We start from the raw sequence: 26,161 nt of genomic DNA, 5'->3' as shown, positions 1-26,161 counted from the left end.
CTGGCCGCCCGACCCAACCGCACCCAACCAAGCACAGCCCGAAGCAGAGGGAGAGGCAAGAGCCGCGGGAAGATCATCTGTGCGCGGCTGGCTTCCAGGAGGCTCCCCGCGGCTGCCAGCGAGGAGCTGGGAGGAAGGGGAAACCCGAACTCAAAGGCACACACTCTGTTTACTTTCCAGTTTGGACAGCTCATTCCCCAGGGTGAGACGGGGGCGCTGGGGGCAGCCCGGAGGCGCAGCGTGTGGGGCAGCGGTAACAAGAGCCACACCTTAAACCAATAAAAGTAGAGTAATGTGTTTTATTTAATTAAAATAGATTAAAAAACAGACTGTGTACAAGAATTAGGATTCTCAATAATTTACTGTTATGTACACGAGAAATTCTGGTCGTTAGTATCCTCTGCGAGGAGGGGAACACGCGGGGCCCAGACCCTCCCCGAAGGCAAAGGGAGACTCGTTGGGGGCACTCGGTGACCTCCTGATTCCCGTCCACTCAGGCTGGCATGGCAAGTATATCACTGAGATCTTGGTGACTGGCAGGAAGGCAGACCCTCAGCCACCCGGGGGTCACTGCACTGTCACCCCTCGTAGGAGCCCAGGTGGGGACTCTTTCCTCTCGGGAGAATTGTCACCGCTCAGAGTTCGTCACAGGGGCACCAGTCAGCGGCTCCCCTGTGCCCGCAGCCAAAACCCCATCCACAGCCGGCCTTCCGCAAACACTCCCTTGGCTGACGTGGAGCCCATAGTTTCTGGATAGAAGGTGAAAAACAGGAATGGAAGCTGCACGTCTTGGTTTCGAGGGAAATCCTGGATGACAGAACACACCCGCCTGTGTTGTCTAGAACTTGGTGACTCCGCAAAGACGCCACGCAAAATGCCCTGTGCGCTTGTGGGGGGAGGAGCAGGTGTCCAGACCCGGCTCGGGACGTCCTGCAGGCACTTGTGGCCCCTCCAGGCGTGGAGGGGGTGTGTCCCGGGGATGCATACCCGGGCCAGGAAGACCCCTAGAAGCAGCAGGGGCACCGGACCCCCGTGACCCGACTCCTGGCTGTCGGAGACTCGGGGTCTCCGTGGGCGCGGGCGGCTGGGTAGGCCTGGTCCCCGGCACAATGGACTTCAGCGGAGCCACGGTCACCGGCCGGGGCAGGAGGGGCCCAGCGGAGACTCAGTCCAGAATGTCCGTCTCGAAAGGCACCAGGTGGTAATAGGACAGGTTGGTGACATAAGCTGCTGGGTCATCCCCGCCCTCCAGCTCGGAGGCGAACTCACCGCCGTTCTCAAACCTGGAACGGGAAAGCAGAGGTGAGGCCAGGGCTGGCTCACCGGCCCCCGGCCCCGCCGAAGTGGACAAAGGGCAGACGGTCACTGGCAGGAGGGTCTTCGGGTCTAACAGCACGGAAGGGCTCTCCACGACGCCGGCCCGTCCACCACCAGGCTGCGTGTGCAGCGAGCGTGGAAGGACCCGGGGCTGCAAATTGATCAGTCACACGGGCCCGACTCCAAAGCCACCACAGCTTTGGTCTTCACTGCCTTAGAGACTGTGATTTACCCTCACTGACCAACACTGAGCCATCCATCCATCCATCCACCCATCCATCAATTCACCCATCCATCCATCCACTCACACAGTGAGTATTTCTCTCTCCGTTTGCGGATTATTCTGGGTCGGGCGCTGGGGACACAGAGTGCACCAGGCACAGGAACCTACCACATGCTGGGCCTGTGGACCACGGCAAAGACGGGTGAAGAAGGCCGTGTGGTCCCAGCTCCCAGCCTGACTGCTTCCTGGGCCACCTGCACACACGACCAAGGAGGCAGGAGGAGTCCAGGGAGGAGCTGGGTGAGGGCAGAGGAGGTTAGCGGAGGGAGGGGTCCTGCATTCAACGTGGGGCATTACACGGCGGGCATGGGAGGAGCTCAAGGAAGGATTTGTGCCCCAGATGTGAGGTGACCTAAATACCTTCTCAACATGGATTCCCCAGGAATGGAAACCATTTCCACGCCCGCCCTAACCCAGCCTCGGCTTCAGCACAGTTGCTTAAGCTGGAAAAAAAGGACTACAAATTTTAAAAGATGCTTCACAGAGAAAACAGCGCACGGAGGACCTTCTCCCCAGTAGGGGAAACAGATGCTGCCTGTACCTTTTCCATTGTCCGCAGCTAAGAACCAGTCCAAGCAAAGGGGAGTGGCAGGGCGGAGAGGTGCCCCCCCCCCAGCATCCGGGGCACGTGGGGTGCACGGGGTCCCAGGGAGGCCTGCTGCCTCTAAGTTGCAAGGGAGAAGCGGAGGAGGCGGCGATGGCAGCTTCGAAATCAGACGGGAAAGGCATGGAGGCGGGTTTCCCTCTAAGTCCACGCGGACGGGCATGTGTGGAGATGCGTGGAGCCCTGCGTCCTTGCAGGCAGAGGGGCCAAGAGGGGGCCCTTAGGTGCAGGGAAAGGCTCCGGGCAGGTGAGGGATGGGCCCGGTGGCGGCCACGACACAGCCCTGCCCAGCAGCTTCCTGCCCCTGCCACCCCTCCTGCCCTCAGATCCCCTGAGAACCGGGGAAGGAAGGGGACCTGGGGTGCTCGGCAGCCCCCGGGGTCCTCAGCAGGCCTGGCAAATATGCCCCTGCCTCTAACCGGTGAGGACGGGGTCCGGGCTCGCCCCAGGCCTGGGCAGAATCTCCCGGAGCCTGGCAACCCCTGCAGCCAAGCGGGGTGGTCACAAGGCAGAGGCCCAGCCGTCCCGCTCTCACACACGTCCCCACCAGGCACTCACACTTGGTCCCTGAGTGCAGGGGGGTCTCTGGTCTGAGTCCTGTAGCTGCCCTCCCCCAGGGACACTGAACAGCAGGCCCGGCAGCACTGATCCACAGCCTTGGGGACACAGAGTCACTGTCGAGGACCACTGAGGACATCTGTGGCCAGGAGAGGCTTCTCTCTGTGACCTCCTGTCCCCGGGAGTGTCCAGACACACCCTCCCGGGAGACAGACAGCAGCAGACCATCGCCGCGAGGTCAGGCACCTGGAGAAATGCCCGGCGAGCCCAAGTTCCCTGGGGGTGCTCCTGGGCCGCTCGGAGGCCGACATCTCCTTTGTTAAGCTATCCTGGGATCGCAGAGGTTTCCCCGCGATCTTTCTCTCCCACCGACCCGGCGCTGCACTTTGAGGGTGGGCCGCCCTGTCCACGCAGAGCCCCGGGCTGGCTGGACAAGCTACATTACAGCCCTTGCTTTCTCTCCACGCTTCTCCTCCAAAACGATGCACGGTTGAACTGCCTTCTCAGAGCTGGCCTCATGCCAGGGGCAGAGGGCCTCTCGGGGCCTCTCAGAGACAGAAAGGGTCCCTGGGAAGCAGAGCCAGAGCCAGGACGCTGCAGCCTCTGGTGGTCCACCACCCACTCCACCAGGACAAGCCCGGCCAGAAGCTTCTCCCATGAAGCAGGACCTCCTTCCGTCACCGTGTGATCCACGTCAGCCTCGGGCCCACGATGCCGGCTCCAGGTTGGCTCGGGGGACCCTCGGGCCGGGGGCTGTCTGTGCGCACGCGGTCTGTACCACGTGCGTGGCCCCGGCTGAACGCGAGGCACGGCGGCAGTCGGGTCGGTCCTGGTCCCGCTTTCACGTGGGCCTGACGGGGTGCGGAGGGACCCCCGGACTCTGAGAGGCCCCCTGGTTCCGCGCTTGTGCTGGTCAAGTGCCCGCGGGAGACCCTGCGCTTCCAGAGCTGCCTGGGGGTCCCAGTGTCGGGGGTCCACACTTGCCACCCGAGCCTTCAGGAGGCCCTGCGAGAGCACGGCGGTCCCGCCCGGAGAGACTAGGAGCCAGGAGACGGGAACGAACTCCCTGAGCTCACACAGCAGGGAGAGCGCCCCCCGTGGCCTCGACAGTCACCAGAGCCAGGTCCTGCCCGATAATCCCGAGGCGGCTGGCAGCACCCGAGGTGGCTGTCCTAGAGCCCCCATCGTGGTCCACGTTCTGTCACCCGAGGAAGGAAGAACCGAGGGCGGGGGTCTTTAGCTGCCCACCCTCTCTAAGCCGGTCCATCCTCCCTCCCCCCAGGGCAGGCCCGTGAGCCACACAGAAGCCAGCTGGGAGGCGACCAGAGGCCAACATGTAGCTGACCCCCACCCCCCACCCCCCGGAGACCAGGCCCCCACGAGGAGGCTTGTGGCCCCGGACCCCACAGGGCCCAGCACAGCCCAGACCTGAAGCCTGGCAACTCCTCCTGAATGTCCCCCCTCCCCACCGCCAGCCGCATGGTCAAGCTCTGTCCCCTTCCTAGAGCCCCGAGTGGGCAGGGAACCTGGCCCGGGCACTGGCTGATGGCTCGGGACCTCGTGTGTCAAATGACACTCGAATCAGTGCACTTACAGGTGCTCCGAGGGGTCCACAGCTGCGTGCTGGTCTTTTCCGTTTGGTATACTGTGGTCAATAACGATCGTTTCCGTATTTGCTAAGCAGAATCCATTGGACCTCATGATTTCTGAAAGCGAAAGCAGTGAGGTAAATATTCAGAAGGGGCTCAGACTTTGAAGTTTGGAAGTCTGGGGCTCACGCTGACCTCCTCACGTCCCCCTCATCCTACCGTGCTCCCTCCTTCCCCGCACTTCAGAGAGCGCCCCGCCGCCCGGACTCGGGGGCCACACCTGACGGCCCTACGAGGGGCGTCCCTCCCCCCGCAGAAAGGCGCTCTGGCCGTCCGGGCGCTCTCGCCATACGCCCGCCCTGTGGGTCTGAAGCTGGAGCAGATCGAGGCTGGGCTTCAGGCCAAGGTGGCCGCACGCGACGTGGGCGCTGCCCAGGTCACCCGATCTCGCTAAGCTCTCACCTGCGTGTCGGGCGAGGGTGACACGGCCCAGGGGCGCTGCGAGGACCCAGCGCGATCCGGGCGCGTTTTCAACCACACGCGTGACCTCACCTTTTACTTTATATAATCCTATATATAAACTGACTTCTCACCAACGAGCACAGTTTGGGGTAATTTTAAAAGGGCACCAAAGAGATCGTCTTTGTGTGTCTACATTGGCTGTGTGGTTAGGTTCCAAGTGCAAAGTCTGCTGCTTCACCCAGACTTCACCCAGATGTAGAAGGGGAGCGGGGGACGGGGAAGCCCGAGCATCGGTCACCGGTGGAGGGTGTGTGTGTGGGTGGGGTGTGTGTGTGTGTGTGTGTGTGTGTGTGTGTGTGTGTGGAGCCGGCCTGGGAGCTGGGACTCCACGGCGCAGCCCAGCAGGGAACCCCGAGATACTGGACTCAGGGTCCTAACTGGAACTTTCAACATTATCCTGGATGATCTCCAAGGACCCTTCCAACTCTAAGAGCCTATTAGCTCCCAGGCTCCATCACGTCATCTGGTCCATTTAAACCTAAGTGCACTTGACTCCCTTCTCCGACCTGGGGAAGCTCTTCCTGACATTTCCCGGGGGCTGTGTGTCCTTCCCTTCCCTCCGTGGATCACAGGCTCTCCGAGGAGAGACCCGGGGGGTTACCAGGGCTCCGGCTCCCCGTGTGCTGGCCGACCCCCACCCTCAGCCCCTGGTCATGGAGCTCCCCGCTCAGGGCCCCGTTATCCCATCAAAGCAGGGCCTTCACGTACCTCACCTTAAAAACGTGCTTCAGACAGACTCTAAACTCCTGCCGGGTTCTCATATCCAATGATCACCATCTTTCCACTCAGGGCCTGATGCACGGAAACAGCTCAAAATAGCCCTTCCTCTGGCCCTGGCACAGGCCACAAGGACGTCCCGTGCAGCCCCCGTCTCATCGGGCGTCTGATGCTATTGTTGTCTGCAGGATTGTTCTATTTCTTACATCTTACCATAATTTAGGCTATTTTATTCCCGTGTTCAGATTTGCTTTTTTAAAATAAGTGAAATTGTAACTTCCTATTTACTTTTAATCTTTCTGGGTATCTGATTCTCAGTTCTTTGAATTTCTCTCCATATGAAGACACTTAGGGAAACTACACCAAAAAAAGAAGAAAAGAAAGTAGATTTCCTCCTTACCTCTGCCCCCCAGGATAAAATGACTATTCATCAATCGGATTTGCCAAGTAGTTGCTAAAATTTCCAACTGACTTTCTGGAAAAGTGACAGCGCCCGTTTCACTGGCCTTTCGAGGTCGGTCACACTCCACGTGGCTCTTTCTCGACCTCCTCTCCCCGGCTGAGCCCACCCGGAGCCCACCCACCTCGGACAGCCTGTGAGTCATGAGAAGGAGCTGAAAACCAGCAAAGGGTCAGTGCTTGGAACCTCTGGGGTCAACTACAGCACGAGGTGCCAAAAGAGCACGAAGATGCTGACCAAAGCCGGAGTGCGCGCACAGACCCCGCAGAGGACGACCCCCCGACAAGAGAGATTAAGATCCCCCTGCTCCACAATTTAAAACACAGCACAACAGCACAGAGCCACTTTCTTTACTGCTTTTATTAACTGACTCAAGCCTGTCCCAGGAAGCACGGAAAACCTCAGGGACCTCAGGACAGCCAGCTGACAGCCCCCAGATCCTCTCTCCCACCGCCTCCCAAGGGAATTTGGAGGGGAGGCCCCTACAAGTGAAAACAAACGTCAGTGCTGCAAAACATTTGTGAATGTCGCCAGGGGTCACCGTGTATAGGAACTTCCTAATCTTTCTTAAATGTGAGATTCGGAGCTCTAGGAAGTGGAATCTAGAAAATGGAACCAGCCCCCAAGACAGATTTGTTACAAATCATTCCTTGATTGTCTGTGCAGAGAAGCCAGTTGTCTGCAAGGCCAGCTGGGCCCTCCAGGAAAGTCCACTTCTGCCACTTAAGCATGGGAAGCAGGTCACTCCTTGCTTAGCTTTTTAGTCTGTAAAAGGGGAAGAACGGTATCCAGCTATCCTAAGGGGCACAGGTGTGGATTAAATGAGATGGTTTTTATAAAGAATCTAACAAAATGCTGGGGCTCATAAATGGTAGTTATTGCTACCGTTGCTCCAAATGTCCTCATATCTGTTGGGTCACCCAAGTAAAAAAGAACCAAAGGAAATGTTACGCTTACTGAAAAACTTCAGCATCTGAAACCTACCTTCAAATGTACTGAAAGTGGGAATTTCTTAGAAGTCAGCTTAGTACCTACAGCCAAAATCACTGGTCCATTTAATGACTTTAATCACATACATGGCCAGTTCCATGAAATAGTTCCTCTTCAAGCCTTTTTTTTTTTTTTTTTTTTTTTTTTTTTTTTTTTTTTTGCGGTATGCGGGCCTCTCACTGTTGTGGCCTCTCCCGTTGCGGAGCACAGGCTCCGGACACGCAGGCCTAGCGGCCATGGCTCACGGGCTTAGTTGCTCCGCGGCATGTGGGATCTTCCCGGACCAGGGCACGAACCCGTGTCTCCTGCATCGGCAGGTGGATTCTCAACCACTGCGCCACCAGGGACGCCCAAAGCCATTTTTTTTGCATGCAGAATTTTTCACACATGAAGAAGAGTCCTGCTTTGCCATTTCTTATTTCTTAAAACTTTTTTGGAGCTAATTTTAGAATTACGGAAAAGTTGCAAAAACAGTATAGAGCTTTCTCAGATCGCCCAGCAGCTCCTCCTTTGGTCAACATTTTACGTAACCGTTTTACATACCCACAAGCAAATCCAGGAAATGAACGTCGGCACAGTACTCTAAACTAAAACCTCCCACACTTGAGTGTCACCCACGTCCCTCTGTCTGTCCTGGGCCGGGCCCGGATCCCTCGGGGCAGGAAGATGCGCTGGTTCAGCCTCCTATGACCCCTGATGGCCTCGAGGGCCTGGGTCTTGCCTCATCTCTCCTGGCTGCAGCACTTGGGACGCGGACTGGTGAGTCTTTCATTGACTGTGCCTCAATTTGCCGGCGTTTCCGTGCTTGGACAGAGGTGGAGGGTCCGGCAGGAACCTGCAGGGACGCGCTGCCTTCCCTCGGGCATCAGCTCAGGAGTGCGATGCCCACAGGCCTTACTTATTCCTGGAACGTCGTCTGGATCTCTCGGGTCAGGAGGTTTTCTCCAAAGTGAGGATACTACCTCTCTCTTTGTAGTTAAGAACTGTCCTGGTGGAGATCCAAGTGCAAATCCTGCTTCTCAAACTTTCACCCACTAATCTCAGCATCTACCAGTGATCATTCCTGCAATGATGGCCAGTGTCTGGCTGCTGGTGATTTGCTATTTTTTTTACTTGCAGCCCTGTTTTCACATGCCCCATATGCCACCATAACTCAGTTCATTAATTCATCTATTCTTTTTTTTCCTGCGGACAGTCTCAGCCCTGAAAGCATTCACACGCTCTCCGATCCCCTGTCCTGTTCTACTTTCAATGTCTCTAGCAACGGAACAAAACCCAAAGCCAAGCCGTTTCATTAATTGGAGACCAGGACTCTCCCCGTGTGGTGAAAATTAAGGTTGAGACTGTACATGCCTGGTGACTGAAAAATGAAATTATAGGGCTTCCCTGGTGGCGTAGTGGTTGAGAGCCCGCCTGCCGATGCGGGGGACGCGGGTTCGTGCCCCGGTCCGGGAGGATCCCACATGCTGCGGAGCGGCTGGGCCCGTGAGCCGTGGCCGCTGAGCCTGCGCGTCCGGAGCCTGTGCTCCGCAACGGGAGAGGCCACAGCAGTGAGAGGCCCGCGTACCGAAAAAAATAATAATAATAAAAAATAAAAATAAAAAGAAATTATATTTCCAGCCTTCCCAAACCTGAGTACTGTGATTTTTGAGGCCAATATCAATTAATCCGAGCAGCCAGACCAAGGCTGCGGTTTACGCTTTCTTTTAAGCTGCACAGACACAGTCATGGTGTAGAAAACTAAATTTTAGTTTTCCTAGACTCAGCAATAAACTTTTAGATGAACACGGGATGAAGAACGTTTAAGGCTGCATTGGTCCCTTTCATCACCTAAGAGGCCAGAGTACTCGCCAGAATGGTGGCCCGGGGGGGGGGGGTGGGGGGGGGTGGGGGGGGGGCTGGTTCTTACACCACGGGCGCCTGGCGCCATCTAGTGGCGGCCCTGACCCCTAGCAGGAGGCCTGAGAGTGGGCCAAGGTCAGGGCTGTCTGCCAGGGCACCACCTCCCAGGATGCCACATCAGAGGCTTGAGAAGGTGCTGAGAAGTCTGGCGGAGGGGGTGACAGCAGGCACGCCGTTTCCGTGCACGAGTGGAATTTAGCTGGGCAGGAGTGGACATGGGCGGGAAAGGCTTGTGGGGACGGAGGAGACAGGGCCCAGCCAGCAGGAGGCCCAGGGCCTGGAGCAGAGGGGTCGACGGTGACATGGAAAGCCAGAGTGACCACAGCCTGACATGCCCAGGATGACAGGAAATCCATAAATGAATGAGCCAGGAAGGCAGGTCCGGGTGGCCGATGTCGGTACTGAGGACACACCCCGGGGAGAGGCTGGGCTGCCGGAGACTCGGCCCTCGGGGCGCCCGGCCCTCCGGGTCCTGAGGCCCAGCGCCCGGGGACTCCCGAGTCCATAGGCAGCGCAGACACGGGCCCAGACTAAGGAGCAGGGCCTGCCCACACGGGACCAGGCCCTCCGGGGCTGCCAGCGCTACCGTAAGGGACAGTTTCATTAGAAGTTTTTCTGAATTTGCCACACACCCTGGCCTCAGGATACTTACTCCCTCGCTCAGTGGACAACGAAAGCCCGTCTCACGTGCCGCGGGAACCCCCCGCCCGGCCCCACGCTCCTTCCCGCGGGAGACACGCGCCCAGGCGGAGGGAAGGCCGGCGAGGCTGGGGGCGCCGATCCCAGGGAGAACCCCTTCGACTGATTGGGGCGGACGAGGAGGAGGGACCCCCAGGCAAGGGAGACTCTCGGCTCTGCAAAGGGCGACCCCGCCAGCTTCCCGCGCAGGGCTGCCTTCAGGCCGCGGTCTTGGCACGAGGCCTCAGGCTCTCTGCAGCTGACTCGCAATCGCTGTTTACCGAGCCCACTGTCAGGCAGCCCCGGGTCACGAAGCGTTCCGTGCTGAGCCGCGGTGGCTGCAGTGACTCCCCCCTGCGATGTCCCCGTGGGGAGCGCGATGTCCCCAGGACCCAGGCTCCCGGCCTGCACGGGGAGGCCAAGGCCCTGCCTTCCCAGGCCTGCGTGCCAGGCCTCCTGAGCTCGTGGGCAGGAGGGACCCCAAACCTCTGTCCTCAGTCCTCGAAACAACACAAGAATGTAGTTAAAACCTCGACGTGGGGCCCCAGCGCTACACCCCTGTTCGATCCTGTCTCCTTCCTTTCAGCGCTTTGGGGGACACCTGGGTCGTGCGTTCACGCGAACCAGCAACAAAGACAAGGCACTAAGACGGGGGCCGGGGCCGCTAGGTTGCCGCCATCGGAAGCGCCTGCCTGCAGCGCCAGCCTGTCCCTCTTACGCCCTGGGGCCTTTGGGGTCAACCTGCGCCGGCCACCAACCCCCGGCCCCGAGAGGATTCTGCGGCTCTCGGTTCTCCTGTCTGCTCAAAACAGAGAGAAATAAAGCAAAATGGAGATGCCAGTGCTGGGGGCTCTTTGCGCAAGACTAAAGGACAGAGGCGCCCACGCTCCAGGTGACAGCACACAGAGCCCAACACGCTCGGAAGCCTCTCCGAGCCTTGGACACTGGGGTCCCCGGACATCCGGCCAGGAGGGACGACCGCCATTTTCACTCTCCTGTAGAGGAGGTTCCGGACGCCAGGCGCTGGCTAAGAAGGGGCCCCCAGCCCCCTGCTCATCTTCCTAGGGACACACACGAAGCTCTCCTGGGAAGAGGTCAGAAGTGGCAGACACGCAAACCCAGGCTGAACCCGTCCTGCTCACACACGGGCAGGGCAAAAAGTAACTTTTCCGTCCCGGGTTCGCAGAACCTGCCAGCCCCGCCCGCCTCGCCCCAGCACACAATTAAGGAATCTCATCCTTGCCGCAGTACATCATTCAGTAAGCACACTTTTATGCCAGTGACGTCAGCCGTCACCCCAGTGTGCCCCCTCCCTCTTCCCGGCACTGGGACCCGGTTCCTTTCCAGGTGATGGCGCTGGGCTCAGGTCGCCTCACCTGCTGACTCTTCCCCGTCACCTCCCTCTGAGTCCCCCTCCTCCGTTCCCTCCTCTTTCCTTCCTTCCACTCAGAACTCAAGTGCTGGACACAGGGACCCGCCCCCCACCTCCCCTCACATCAAGGTGACCCGTGGGATGTCACCGCTGGCCAAGCTGTATCCCCTCTGCGCCCGGCAAACGCCCACACAACCTCACTCAGGCCAGGCAAGTTGCCCGGGGAAGCCCGGTACCTGAGACTTCCAGGACAGACCTCTTTTCCTACAAAACGCCCCCCAGAGGCTCTGCCAACAGCACTGCAAAAACAGAGTCTAGTGTTGTAGCGACACGTGTGGCCCAGATCTGAGGAAGCTGTCGCCGGGCTGAACCCAGGCTTCCCTCGCTCCCCTCTGACCCGCAGGACGGCTGACCATCCCCTCTTAGCGCTGCTGACATTTGCCAGAAGGCTCAACCCAGCGTCCACGCTAAGGAGACCTACGCCGTGTGCCCCCTTCTGTCCCCCCGCCCTAAAGCCAAGAACCAAGTCAGTGTTACGCTAGGTGAACTCTTATTTTTGCAGGCTGGATGACGTATTCCAGTGAATTTGAAGTGAATTCACTTCAAAACGCCTCACTGATGCTCTCACCGTAGACGATTTAGGTACGTTCCAATTTATACGCCAGGTAACTCGCTTTGGAAGTAGGAAGCGTGTAAACTGCAGGTCAGTAGGTAGAAACACACTGTTTCATAAAAATCGGTTCCAGTCCCTCCCCTACTCCTTCCACCTTCCTGTTGGGCTGTCTTTCTGGATCCCGAGGGGGGGAGGTTTCTGGTGGCCCTGTGGCTCTCACCTGATATTTTCACCGGACTTTGAAAGCTGGGTTGAATTTTATGGACGTTGTCATTTTTTAACACCTGGTCCAGGGGAGATCTTTCAAAGAAGGTGAGCACAACTTCTGACCTGGAATACTGGGAAGAAACACGTTCATTTATACATTTTCCTCCCGCGAGGCAGCCCGTCTGACGCTGGTGGCCCCGCGCTGCTCAGACCGCGGGACCGAGCGCGGACGGGGCCGCTTCCCCACTCGCCTGTTAGGTGCTCAGGTGGCTCGAGGCCCAGGGATGGACAGGATGGGGACAGTGGGGACAGTTCACGCACGTCCATCTCCCCTCACTTCCCAGTAAACCGCGAGCCCGTCACTTCCGCTTCCTCCCCAGGGAGAAAGCACCGGAGCCCCCGGAGACCAAGGAGCCTTCCTTCCCTGGGCTTACACCCAACCCCACCTGACACTTCCAGGAAGCGCGCCGCGGCCCCGCCCGTCCGCCCGCAACCACCTTGCGCGCCCCCCTTGCGCGCCCACCTGCGCGCCCCCCTTGCGCACCCATCTTGCGCGCCCCCCCTTGCGCGCCCCCCTTGCGCGCCCACCTGCGCGCCCCCCTTGCGCGCCCCCCTTGCACGCCCACCTGTGTGCCCCCCTTGCACGCCCCCCTTGTGCGGCCCCCTTGCGCGCCCACCTGCGCGCCCCCCTTGAGCGCCCATCTTGCGCGCCCCCCCTTGCGCGCCCCCCTTGCGAGCCCCCCTTGTGCGGCCCCCTTGCGCGCCCACCTGCGCGCCCCCCTTGCGCACCCATCTTGCGCGCCCCCCTTGCGCGCCCACCTGCGCGCCCACCTTGCGCACCCATCTTGCACGCCCACCTGCGCGCCCCCCTTGCGCACCCATCTTGCACGCCCACCTGTGCGCCCCCCTTGCGCGCCCCCCTGCGCGCCCCCCCTGCGCGCCCCCCTTGCGCGCCCACCTTGCGCGGCATGCTGATGACGGCCTTGAGCAGCTTCTCCACTTCGTTCAGCCTGGTCTCGATGTCGTGGGCATCCTTGATGGCGACCAGCCCTGGGATTGCGACAAAAACGCCTCCGTCAGGAAAAGACACCAAGAAGTGTGCTCCCGAATTAAATAAACAACAACAGGCATCCCGCGACGGGGACGCCTCCCCGGCATCACCCTCCACGAAAGACATCTGGGAAGTTTACTCGGCTTCACGTGGGTGCAGCCCTGCCCTGAAAGCCCGGCTCTCAACCTCGTTTTAAGTTTCAACGACCCAATGAGCGATTAACGCGTGTGCTGCCGTGGACGCTGTCCGTCTGAAAGCCACAGAGACACCGTCAGAGGCCTCTCCGAGCGGGACTCTCCAGCCGCACCCTGGACAAGGCCAGAGCTCAGCCCCCGCCAGCATGGTGGCCGTAGCTGGGGGAGGCTGGACCCAAGAGCCCCTAATGACACAGCTGAGATGACCACAGGCCCCGTGGAAACGGAGCCTATGTTTAGACAAGTCATTTAGATACTGGCTTTGGAAGGAAAAAAATCACATCTTTACGCAGAGGAAACCAGCGTGGGTATATGACCCACGGCACCTTCCAGGAATCGGCTTCTACCCTCGTTCCAGTTGCCGGGAGTCTCGACCGGCTCCCGAAAAGCGCAGTATTCTGTCTCTAAAACCCGAGAGCTACTGGTACGGAGGCTCGGGGTGCGTTTCTGTCTTCCTTCGAGCAGTGCAGAGCACAGACCTTCCCAGCACAGCTTCTACACGTCAGCTTCCCAGCGATGGAGCAAGTCAGATCCCCAAGGGTGTTTCACATGACCCACGGTGTCGGTCCGGTGAGCTACGACCAAACCGCTGAGGCTGAAATCCCAGAACGATTTTCAGTCACTGAGTCCCAGTTTTCAGAAGTTCTGGTTTTGTTGTACACGTGAAAGGGTTGCTCATTTTGCAGGCAGCTCACTAAGTCCACGTAGTGTTAAAATTAACCTCCTAAACCACGTGATTGAAATTAAGAGGCCCCAGAACACGTGGTCCATGGAAACCAGGGGCGCCCCAGACATAGGGCTAGGGCACTTCTGAAAGCTGGGGCTGAGCAGGGGGTCCCTCGCATCAGCGGGGGTCAGGAACGTCCAGTCAAGGCCAGGAATCGGTCCCTGGACTTCCGGGAGCACAGGCCGGGTGCACCTTCACCTGGCCACCCGGGGGACCTGCTCCTCAGTGGGCTATCTGGTCCTGCCCACCCCAGCTCAAGCCACACGGACCCGGGCAGCCAGCCAAAGACCCCAAGCCTCGGTCCACACAGCCCACGCTGGCAACCTCAGCCCGCCTCCCCAGACGCCGCCGGAGAGAGGAGCCCGGGCCACCTCCTCCCCTCTCACCTAGGCTGTCTGGCCTCCCCATCACCCTGCAGGCTGCGGGCAGGGAGAAGGGAGAAAGAAAACACCAGGGTGCCAGAGTCTCAGCCCTGAGCTCCTTGTTTAGAATTACACACACACACAAGCACACACGCACACACACCCCTCTGTGACCTCTTGCTTGCTATGGACAAGTCTATAGAGGAAAAGAGGGACACTGCAAAATCCTCTGAAAAGTTGTTTTCAGAGACAGGACAATTATGTAAATCATCCCCACAAAGAGCTTCTTTATTCTAAGACAAGCAAAACTACTGTCATGTTTCAACTTTTATTACATCTAGCATACTGGTGTTAAATCACTCAAGTTTATGACACACAGTAGTTGTGTTTTTGTATTCTGTAAGGACAATTCATAGGATCAGCCTCTTGTCTGGTCAATGCATATAGCAGCGTATTTATACCCATTTCCTAGGACGTAAAGCATGTTTAGCCCATGGTTGGGTTTATAACCACCAAGGGTACCATTCAGTCAAATACATTCTGCTCTATGCTGATCTTCTCTTAGGGTTGCCAGAATTAGCAAGTAAAAAGCAGGACACCTAGTTCAAGGTGCGTTTCAGATAAACAATGAATAATGCAATAGTATGGATAGACACACTAAAAAATTATTCAGTGTTTATCTGAAACTCAAACTTACTTGGTGTCCTCTACTTTATCTGGCAACCCTATCTTCTTGGCGACCTGCTTTCCAGAATGAAGCAGAGAAAGGCAAGAAGTACGTGGTCAGGCCTCTGGGAACACGTAAGTGTTTAGGCTCAGCACACAGGCCCTGAGGATCCGAGCCTCGCCAACCTCACCAGCTCCGTCGCTCTGTGACCGCCACATCCTCGTCCCAACACCGAGGAACGGGTCCAAGCCGCCAGAACACGGCCCCCGTGCCCACGCAGCACTGCCTCTCGGGGACCCCTTCCACTGGCCTTGCCCCACCTCCAGGCTCGAGTGGGAAAATCCCACCATCCCTTAAAGGCCACGTGGGACACACCTTCTGCTCTGTGGAGCCCCCCACCCACCAGGCGGGACTCGTCTGCTCTGAGCTCTGGGAGAGCTCCAACCCCCCCCTCTGCAGCAGCCCTGCTCCCTCCCCTGTGGCCTCGCCAAGCCCGCCCACCCGTGAAGCTGAGTGTAGGAGGTACCCACGGTCCCCTCCCGCCGTCAGCCGTCAGCACAGGGCCCGACACTGACCCTGACACCCGCGGGGGATTCACTGGTCGCCGGCTGTTTGTTGATGGCATAAAGTTGCACAAGAGAACAGAGTCAAGGACGAGTTATCATCTGTGTGTGTCCACCAGCCTACGGGTGCCAACCGCATCTCTTGCTGCTCGGCGTTAACCCCAGCCGGATGCGGGCCAGCAGGCTCCAGGTCACAGGCCTCGGAGCAGAGCTGCCCAAGGCCAAGGTGGCAACAAACCACCAAGGTGGCTGAGTTGCCAGCCACTCTGGTTTGGTGCTATATCTGTGGAAGCCGCAACCTTATCGCTGCCTTTCACTAGCCTTTCTGCTTCTGAGGAGAAGCCAAATGGTGCTCTCTGGAAATGAAAACGTGCTTCAAGACAAGAGGGGCCGAAAACATTTCAATGGCGAAAGAACATGCTAGAATCCCTCCTCCAAGAACAGAGTGACAGGGGATAGTGTTTTAAGCTTTGGCTTTCGCTTGGGGGCCCTTCTCCATACGTTATTTCTGGGTGGCAAACAAGGCGACCAGAATCAGCGTTCCCACGGTCCATCCTCCTTTTTCCCCAAGGAAACCCGTCCACGTGAATGACAAGGACGCCCACCTCTTCCCTGGGGAGGGAATCAAAGGTGGAGATTCGAGGAGCTGTGGATTCAGCTCGGCTGACTGGCATTCATCCACGGACGGCCCCCAAGGCTACCTGGCCCCCACAGAGCCCCTCCCTCACCCCACATCAGGGCAGGAAGGGGTCACCACTGGCTACGGGGCTTCCAATGGCCTGGCCCTCTTCAAACGCCAGCACCCACGTTTCCCTCCTCTCCTGGGCCTGGAAATCACCCTCCTTCAGCTGTTTTAAAGGTGTGTCCCATTAAACAGGGAGGTGTACTAAATGCGGAAAGAAAACATTCAAACAAACAAACAAACAAACCCAAAACTGTGCTTTGGGGCCACAGCGCAGAAATGAAATACATCTTCCTTTAAAATTTCATGTCTCGGGAGAGAGGGTGATGCAAGAGGGAAGAGATATGGGAACATATGTATATGTATAACTGATTCAGTTTGTTGTAAAGGAAAAACTAACACACTATTGTAAAACAATTATACTCCAATAAAGATGTTAAAAAAAATAAAAAATAAAAAATAAAAAAATAAATAAAAAAAAAAACCCCACTGAGGTCCGCCCCCATCAGGTTTCTCAAGTTCACAACTGTTGGAAGCCGAAACACCTGCTGGCAACACCCAAGATCAGGATCAGTTCTGAAAACGACACAGCACCAGGCGTGCGGTGCAGCAGAACCCACATCCGGGGCCTGTGTCGTTGCCCAGGACAGATGGCGTATGGGGACCCCCAACTACGTACAGGCAGTCGGGGGCTTTCTGTTCTACCTGCTGTAGTCTTCCTTTGTGACCCAAGAGCTTTGGCTCTTGATGACCGGCAGAGCTTCTCCAAATGTCACTTGTTTACAGTAACGATTTTAAACTTCATTTTCAAAACTGTGCTTACGTACAATAATTTAGGATGATCTAGAACTTTTAGCTTTTGTATTCCTAATATTGTTGATTGAGCAAAAACTGTGGGGATCTTGTTTGACTCAGTTTTACTATCTGAGACCGTGATTCTAAAAAATGCAAGCAGATAAAATGGTTGTAAATTTGTACAGTTGGACAGAAAAACTCAGACCCCCCCCCCCGCCCCCCGGCTTGGTTATGAGGCTGCCGTTCCAGGTCCGGCCAGCAGGAGGCGCCAGCAGTCCACGGAAGGCGCGGGACGCAGTCCAGCGAGCGGGGCGGGAAGGCATGCGGTCCACCCGCACCCAAGTCCTAAGGAAACTGACTCGGAAGACTTCACAGCCCCAAGAAATTTTCTAATTTCTGATAAAGCATCGTCTCAATTTTTTAAAATTTCACTCTACACAATTTGTGATGTGAGAAATTTATCCAGATGTAGCCCCAAGCTGTCAAAAATTTGAAACCGTAAGATTGATAACACGACTATGTACATTTCAGTATGTCAACTTCACATCTCTTTGGGGGTTGGAATTCAGCCTTGAGCAGCCAGGGTACCCCTTCTGTCTAAACCAGTTCACCCTTGAAAATCGAGAACTCCAAACGGGCTTCTGTCGGTTCCAGGGTTAGGTGTTTGTACAGACACGAACACCTGACTCATTCTCGGAACCCAGACTGAACCCGAACTGTACCATCACAAAGCTCAGGCTGAGCGAGCAGACCCAGACCAGCGTCCTAACCTCAGACACCTGGTCCCACATCCGACTTCCGTGGGTGGAGGCTTCGGACTGAACATCTCTGGTGACTGTCCCAGCCTCCAGGGACAGACTCAGGGCTGAATCTGGCTGAGCGCCTTCTGCCGCTGTAACTCTGGGAGTGAAGACAGACGCTTCTCGGGTCAATTGGGAAGGAGTGCCCGTTACCCAGAGGATACCAGTCCCTTAAGAGGAGACTCCCATGGCAGACCCCAGGGAAATCTTCTGGGATGTGGACTCCCCGACTGAGCCAAAGAAGGCATAGTTCAAAAGTCCATCCACGCAGAGCCCAGAGAAGCAGACAGCTCGGGCGAGGTGAGGAAGGCACTGTCACGAGATATATATTCTTTAAAGGCTGAGCATCATACAAATTTTGGACATAAAATATTTTAAAATTTCCAGGAAAATTCTCAGTGATTACTTCCTAAATACTTGTCCTCTAAATAGGTAGTCAACATAAAACCAGTAGGGAGTCACTCAGCGAGGAGCTTGAGCGTAACCTAGGTGGTTATTCTCTGCTAAACTCAAGCATCCCGACGCAGCCCTCGCTCCCTGGGAACCCGAGGCAACTCTGACCTCACAGGCTCCACCCATGGGGGTCCCACCCTCTGCCCCCACGCCCACCCTGCTGCACACAAGGCTCGGGTCCGTCCCCCCCGCCCCCCCCCCCCGTCGCCCTCCCCTGGCCCAGTGACGCCCGAGGCAACACTGATGGACAGGAACATCTCCTCCCCGTCTTTCCAAGGATGAGAAGCTGGGCAGGGAAAGGAGGCGGAGGAGAAAGAAGAGCAGAGACAAGATAATAGGTCCGGAGGCCCCGGGAGGGGCTGTGGGAAGACTTCTGTCCTCCGCTTCTCCCCAGGCCTGTGAGACGCCGGCCTCTCACCACATCCCTCCCCGAGTCCCTCCTTCTCCGCCGCCTCTTTCTTCTCCCACCACAAGCGGAATTCCTTACTAAGCTTCAGACTCAACACGGCTAAGGAGTCCCTCACTCCGCCTTAGTCTGTCTTAAAACTTGGAAGGAATTTAGGGAATAAACACCAGCCGTCCCCGGCTCTCAAAACAGGAAGCACTTGATCCCGAAGGGGGCACCAGGGTGGCAAGACCTGCCCCTACTTGCTGGCCAGGATGATGGACACGAGGCCAAAACTGCCCGCAGGGAGGTGTCACCAGAAAAACCCAGCGGGGAACCTGCCTCTCCAGGCAGGAGGCCCGAGGAGGGAGCAGCGCAGGGGTGAGGGCGAGAGCGGGGCGGGAGGGCCGAGATGAGCCTTACACAGCCCTGGGGGCCAAGGGGTCCCGGCTCTCCACCCAGGCTCTGCCCCCGCGGCAGCTCTATTGCTCATAGAAAATACACACAGAGAGCAGCTGCCCCGGAAAAGTGCCCCCACGCCTGACCCACGCCAAGCACCAAATCTCAATTTCTGGACCAGCAAAGCCCCAGGCCTGGTTGGTAGGGGTCCCACTGAGGTATCGGGGAGACCCCTCCCCGGGCTCTCAGGCGCCATCGCTGTCCCCACCTCCCTAGGGCGGGAGGCTGGAGGCCACACCTGGGGGCTGGCACCACACCCCCACCGGGAGAGCTCTGGGTGAGGGGACGCTGCCTGTCCGGAGCAAAGGGCAGAAACTCCGCATCACACGGCGCTCACCCGTCCAGCAGGGCTCTGTCGCGGCTTCAGCGCTCACAGCGGCCGGCTGCGCGGATGCCACCCCTGCCAGCTTATCCATCCCGCAGCAGAGGCCTGAGCTGAACCGCCTGCCTGAAGTCACGTGGGAGGAAGCGGGGGACAGAGCCCGGAACTGCACCCTCACCTGCCTGGTGCCAAAGCCGGTGCCTGGTGCCTTCGGCCGCTTAGCGCAGCCTCCTCTCGCGGTGACCTCACGTGACCTCGCGTGACCTCGCGAGACCTCGCGCCCCCGGGCGGGTCAGCCAGTCTCGCGGGCCCGGATCCTCCCGTGCGGGAGGCACGGGGGCTCTGGTAGCGAGCAGCCGCCGTCGTAAGAGCCGGAATCCCACATCCGCTCCTTCCCTCTCCCACCCGCGGTCCAAAGGCTGCTCGTCGCGTTTCCTACTGGTTGTGAGTCACACACCAGCAGAGGACGACGGAGGTGACTGGTCGTAAACGTGCAGCACGGCCTGCAGCGTACGTCGGCCACGGAGCAGGGCGGTCGCGTTCACCAGCCGGACCCACGCCGGGGCGGGAGGAGCGGGGCCCCGCGGGCTCTGCCTGGAGGACAACGTCGCGGCCCGCGGTCTGTGCTCCTATGTGACACAGGACACGTCTTGTCTGTGCTGCCACAGTTCAAGGCCCGCCCAGAAAAGAAAGACGCCCAGCCCTTCGCCTCAGCCCCCTCCCTGCCCGCATCACGGGCAGGATTTGGATCCAGGGCCCGGTGGGTGGGGGGGAAGCTTCTCAGGCCCGTTCAGGGACACGGGGACCATCTTGTCAGTGGTGACGACCGAACGGGCTGGTGGATGGCTGCTGTCACCCCCGGAAGTGAAAGTGAACAAAAACACCAATAAAAACGATTTCAGCGGGACAACGTCAAGCCCGGCTATCGCCACGTCCTCACTCAGTGTCCCCTATCCACTCTGCTGGCGGCCGCTGCCCCTGCAGGACGCCCTGCACCAAGGGGCCGGGCCTGGGGCGCCCGCGGGGCTCGTCACTCCTGGCAGCCTCTCCGCAGCCCCGCACCGAGCCTCGCCGAGCGGGCACCCCGACCCGACCCTGCTTTGTACCTCGGAGGCTTTGCTGCCACCTTTCGCTGCACGCCCACCTTCCCTAGTTTTGACTGCTCCCAACCAGAAACGCCTCCTGCCGTTTGGAAAAGTGTTTATAAAAACACACAGTGGAGGCACACCAGGCCCAGACTTGTTTTAAAAAGAGACAAGGACGGCGTGCCCGGGGGCCAGCCTCAGGGCAGCCAGATGCTACCAGCCGGTCCCGGTTCCGGTGCTGAGATGCAGAACCAAGTTTCCCCTTGGAAATCTGTGGCAGGTAAGCGAGGCCTGGAAGCTCCAGGATGAACAACCTCTGTGAATTTCTGGCTGCTCCTTCTCTGACTGGGAGTTAGCCTGAGTCACCGGGGCCCACGGCACGGCCTGAGCTCTGACGGATGAGACCACGGGACCACGGAGCACACCGTCACTTACGGAGGAAGGAGACTCCGGACGGGGAACTCGGAACAAAGTCTGAGTGACAGCAGGGTGCGGGTCTGGGAAAGAAACAGAAAACCTCAGGAAGAGAGGAGACAGCCGGCTCCCGGGAGGCGGACGGTGCCAGCACCAGGCCCGGGGGGACGGCAGAGCCCGGCAGCCCTATATATGGAAGAGATTCAAAAATAGGTCTGTGAATCAGAGAGATCACCCAAAATGCCTCAGAGAAGTGAGAACTGCCCCTCTCCCCATGAGAAGAGGCAGGACCCCCTCCAGGGAAGCCATGCACGGAGGCTGGGCTGTGAGGGGGCAGGACAGGACCCCAGCCCACTGCAGGGCCCGTCAGGCCGGACAGAGGCGGCCTCTGTCCCCCTGATCTGCTGCCCTGACCTGTGGGCGGCCTCTGCTCCTTTTTAGCCATTTTCACCAAGAAAGGAAACTCGGGGCTCTGCAGTTCACCCCCAGACCAGACGGCGATCTACCCCCGCTGGTTTCGGGGAAGCGCAGAGCTTCTCCCCATCCACGTGAGAGCAGAGGGCCTGGGAGCAGAGAGCACTGTCCCCTAGAGCCGTGGGGAGGCGCGGCGTCCCGGCTGGCGGACCTGCGCCCAGGCTCCCTGGTCGGTGCCGGACGCCTTCGCTTCTACCCCGCACCTCACATCTAACAGAAGGTCTATGAAGACGCAGGCAGATCCACGTCCCCGGTGACGGGGTGAACAGACGTTACCCCAGCACCGCGCACAGGACCTCAAGGAGGGGCCTTATTTGGAGAAAACGCTAAATACCGTGTTCAAAGCGGGGCCCTCGTCAGCTCCCCCTGCGGGCTGTCTGCATTGCCCAAGGCCCCCCACACCCACATCTGGTCTCTCCATAGACCCTGCACTCCCTCCCAGACGCGTCCGTGTTTGACCGCTTCTCACACCTTCCCTGTCTCCCCGGCTCCCCGGTCCTTCGCCAGCCACGCTCAGCGCAGCGCCAGGATGCCCTTCCCGTCAGGTCGCTCACGTCCCAAGTTCTCCATCTCCGACAGGAGCCCCACGCTGAGCGTCATCTGCCCACTCCCTACCCCCCGCTTCTCTCCCCTCCAACCACAACGGCCCCTCCAGGACTCAGGGCCACCGGGCACGTGCCGGCCCCAAGGCCTTTGCACTTGCTCCGGCCACTGCCTGGAAGCTCTTCCCCAGGCACCCACGTCGCTTCCTCCCCACTTCCTCCCGGTCTCTCCTCACAGGTCACTTCCTTTGAGCCCTTCCGGACCAGCCCATCTGAAAGTGAACCCCTCCCTGACCCTGCAAGTCATAGCTCCCCTCCTTCCTCCCTTTTCTTTCATTCTTAAGGTGCAGAACCATCTAACATTTTTTTTTAACTTACCTTGTTTATTATTGGATTTCCCCCACCCCGAGTACAGATTCATGAGGGCAGGGTTTGTCTGTTTTGTTCACTGCTGCATCCCCAGCACCTAGAAGATGCTGGTGCAGGGGAGGCACCTGGCAGATGCTTGCTGAGTGAATATAAAACCAAAGTGTTGATCTGACAGAAATCAGGAATCAAAGGTCACCTGACTACTTTGGAAATAGAATCTGTTTCTACAGTGCTGACTTCATAAGGCCTGAAACGGGTGTTATTTTTAAAAAAGGATCAAAATAATCCAAGAGCCCCAAACAGTCATTGGGGAAATTCTGCATGCTTGTCTTTTAAAGTGTGAACCTTCCCAGACGAGAGATGTAACAGGCAAGAGACCTTGCCACGTCTGGTCAGGAGCCCTGAACCATGTGAAGTATTACGTAGACGGGATTTAAGTCAAAGGCTCGGCCCTACCTGTGTCAGAGCGTGGAAAGAGAAGAAGGGGACACCTTGGTCACCCAGAGATGATATGCACAGAAAGCGGCTACCTCCCTCCCCCAGGCAGGGGGACAAGAAAGGAAGGACGGGTATTATCAGATCCAGACGCAGAAGGGCATAAGGTGAGAGGTCAAGATGCCAAGGAAAAGGATACAAGAAGCAAGACTAGTCCTGAGGGCAGCCTCGCCCAAACAGAGGACCAGAGAGGTGGGCTAGTGAGCCCCGTGCCGCCACTCCACGCAGGGGTTTAAGTATCTCTGCACACACGTCACCAGGAAACATACACGTTCCGTGGACAGCCAGCCAAGGCTAGCACCAGTGTGTGTGCAGAATCAAGGAAAAGTACTCTCTGCACGGAAACACTCTCCCACTGCAGTACTCCAGGGACCAAGACATAGGGCCTGGCGTCCCCTTCACCGCACAACGCAGAATCAAAGATGCAAGTCGGACCCAAGGAGGTGTTTCCCACCCTCTGGAGGTGTGTTCAGTCCTATGTTTACAAGAGCTACCAGCCTGCTGCCAGCACGAGTTCTCAAACCTAGACGTGCAAAGCTTTTTAAAGAGATGAGCGGGCCCATGTAACCCAGCCCAGAAATATGCAATAAATTTAAACTGAGGCAATCTGACGGGGAATTACACTGAGAAAACCTGGCAGCTCTAAAACAGCACACACATCTGGATGCCTTTTGTGTGTACGGTTTGTATGTCCAGACGATCTGTTTATGCAAATAGTAAATCCACCTGGAAATAAGGTGCACTCTTCTTTTGCATTATGGCGATGTATTTTACTTAGCAAACAACTTCCCTGGACTTTCCTTTCTTCTAAGGAAGGAAAAGGCCTTCCCTTGAGTGTACAACAAGCTCAGGTAGTGCTGGGGGAGGGGCCAGCTTGCCTCCAGGCAGAGAACCAGGAACCAGACAGAGGGTTCATGTCGCCTCTCCTCCGCCCCCCGCCCCCGGGGCCTCCACCTCCTCTCCTCCAGGGGTGCTGAGCTGGCCTTGCAGGAGGCCCTCTGGTCAGGACTCCAGCCGAGAAGACGTTCCCACAGTCCATCGCGGGCTGTTCGAAAGGCCTTCACACCCAACCCGGTCCTCATCTGACTGCTCCCCAGCACGCCCCCCACCAAACCTAATACCCATTTCTTGCTGATTTTTCTCCCTTTAGGCACTTGAAAGCAGCTATCATACCCCTTCTGCACCTTGTTTTCTCCCCGGTGGTCACCCTCTTCCTGTCTCCTTGCAGAAAGCCCACTCCGTGGAGGCACTCAGTGCGACAGGGCCCAGGGCATGCGTGTGCACAGCACACCCTAACCGTTCTGCCCCGGGTCGGGTGGTTTCCTCACCAGATCCCAAGGCGACTGAAGCTCGGCCCTCCTCCCCACCCTCTATGACCCTCACCAGAAGCCACTGAGGGTGACAACAAAAGGCACATTTGTGGAGGGCTTACTACTGCTGGACACTGAGCATGCACTCCAACCCGCACAAGAAAAGTGAGTGTCAGGTCCTACGGTACAGGGGCGGAGCCAAGGGGGGCTCCTGGAGTCACGACTGAGCTGGGTCCTCTGACAGAGTGAGACCTGGAGGGCAGGCGGAGGGCAGAGGGAGGGCAGGGGGGAGGGTATGGGGGGAGGGCAGGGGGGAGGGTATGGGGGAGGGCAAGCCCTCCACCAGCTCTCAGGGGCTCCTGTTTGTTTATGGCCTGCCTCGTTCCAGAAAGGATGTAAGTCACTGAATAAACAGCTGTTCCTTCATCTAAGCTTTCCGGATTTGGGCATACATTTGATAAATTAAAAATATAACAACACACACACCCAGACAGTAGATCAAGGTAAACTGCTGCCATGCTTGAAATAATACTAAACTCCCTCCAGAACAGCCACCAAAGCGAGACTCTTGGGAGGAGGGCCTGCAAACGTGCTGGCTTTGGGAGCCTTTCCAAGGGCGCGTCTGCCTGAGAACGTGTCGTAAGAGTGAGCTACTTATCCATGTAGTTCACACACCGGGGCGGGAGCTGTCCCGGGGAGGGGGCGCGTGGGGCCGAGTGGGGACCATCCCAAGGCCTCAGGCAGATGCGCGGCTTCAGTAAATGCCCCCCAAAGTGCCCCGGGGATCTGCTTAGAGGAAGGCGCTGGGAAGTGTCACCAGATTCTCAGCGCTGCAGGTGGTCACGCGTGTGTGTGGGAGGGGGCAGGGGGGACCCCAGTCCTCCCGCCTCGGCTTCAGCCTCTCGCTTCCTCTCCGCGGCCTCCAAAAGCCAGCCCGTGGGCCGAGGAGAGGAAACAAACGGGAAGCCACCCAGCCCCTGCGAGCCAGGAAAGTCACAAGGCCCGGGAGGAGGCCTCTGGGCTCATCAGACTCGAATGCGGACCCACCCTGGTGGCCCCTCCCGAGGAGGGACGGAGGCCGCGTGGCACCTCGCACTCGGGCTGTCGGTCACCGGGGTCAAGAGGCGCGGCCCTGCCGGGGGAGGCCTCGGAGGGGGCTGCCGGACACGACGCGACCCCAGCTGGACGCTGTCCTTAACTCCTCCCAAACGTTCCCCCGGCCTCCCCGGCCGCGGCGGGGTCGCAGGGGCCGCCCGACACTGGCGCTGGCCGGTGGCTCTCCTTGGGGACGGTCAGAACGCCCGTCTGGCCGGCCTCGGGCCCCGTGCGCCGACTCCTGCGCTCCCGCCACTGCACTTCACCGCCCGGGGGCGGGCGGAGGTCTGAGGGTCCCTGTCCCGTGCCGGGGGCCGGGGTGTCGCGATCCCCGCTGAATAAACCGCCCCCCTGCCCCGGGCCGGGCCCGCGCCCACCTTCGCGCAGCGGCGCGAGCGCCAGCTCGGGCCGGTCCTCGGGGAAGGCGTCGCGGAGGCGCTGCCACAGGCGGCCCAGGTCGGCCAGGCTGCGGTGCAGGTAGAGCACGCTGCGGTCCGACCACTCGGTGCGGATCTCGAAGAACTCCTCCTCGTCGCCGCGCCGGCTGACGATGAGCCGGCGGATGCCGTTCACCCAGCAGCCGCGCACGAACATGTTCACGAGCGACGTGCCCTCAAACACCGCCGAGGCCATGCCGCGGGCCAAGCATGCCCCGGCCGGCAGGGGGCGCGCCCGCCCGGGCCTGGGTCCGCGGGGAGGCCGTCCGGAGCCGGGATCGGCCTGGAGCCGCGGCGTCTGTCCGGGCCCGGGCTCCGTCCGAGGTCTGTCCAGAGCCGGACAGATCCAGGATCTGTCCGGAGCCGGCGCTGGTCGGGGTCCGTCCGGAGTCGGGGTCTGTCCGGGGTCGGCCCGGCCTCCGCGAGCTCTCTCCGGGATGGCGCGGCGACGAGCCGCGGGTCCGGCCGAGCGGCGGCTTATAAGGCGCTTCCCTTCGCGGGCGGCGCGGTCGCCGACGTCGAGGCCGCGGTCGCGTCCGCCTTCTCCGCCTCCGGGCGAGAGGACGCGCCAAGCGGAGGAGGGGGGGCCTGGCCTCAGCGCCCCGCGCCGCCTCCCGAGCCCGCGCAGCTGGGGCCGCGGGGACCCCACGGCCGCCTGGAGGGGCGGA

The 26,161-nt window shown here is 58.9% G+C and overlaps 1 protein-coding gene across 1 annotated transcript; it reads right to left on the bottom strand.

Moving 5' to 3' along the window:
* Positions 1-279: 279 nt before the first annotated feature.
* Positions 280-26,161, bottom strand: PXDC1 (PX domain containing 1). The gene is made up of 5 exons (XM_059076640.2): positions 25,434-26,161; positions 12,771-12,862; positions 11,826-11,943; positions 4,357-4,468; positions 280-1,283 (listed from the first exon to the last, which is right to left on the bottom strand). The coding sequence occupies exons 1-5, from the start codon at positions 25,687-25,689 to the stop codon at positions 1,166-1,168; spliced, it is 696 nt and encodes a 231-aa protein (XP_058932623.1). The 5' UTR covers positions 25,690-26,161; the 3' UTR covers positions 280-1,165.

Source organism: Kogia breviceps, chromosome 10, assembly GCF_026419965.1.
Source record: "Kogia breviceps isolate mKogBre1 chromosome 10, mKogBre1 haplotype 1, whole genome shotgun sequence".
NCBI classification, from domain to species: Eukaryota; Metazoa; Chordata; class Mammalia; order Artiodactyla; family Physeteridae; genus Kogia; species Kogia breviceps.
This window is presented reverse-complemented; position numbering and strand designations above follow the sequence as displayed.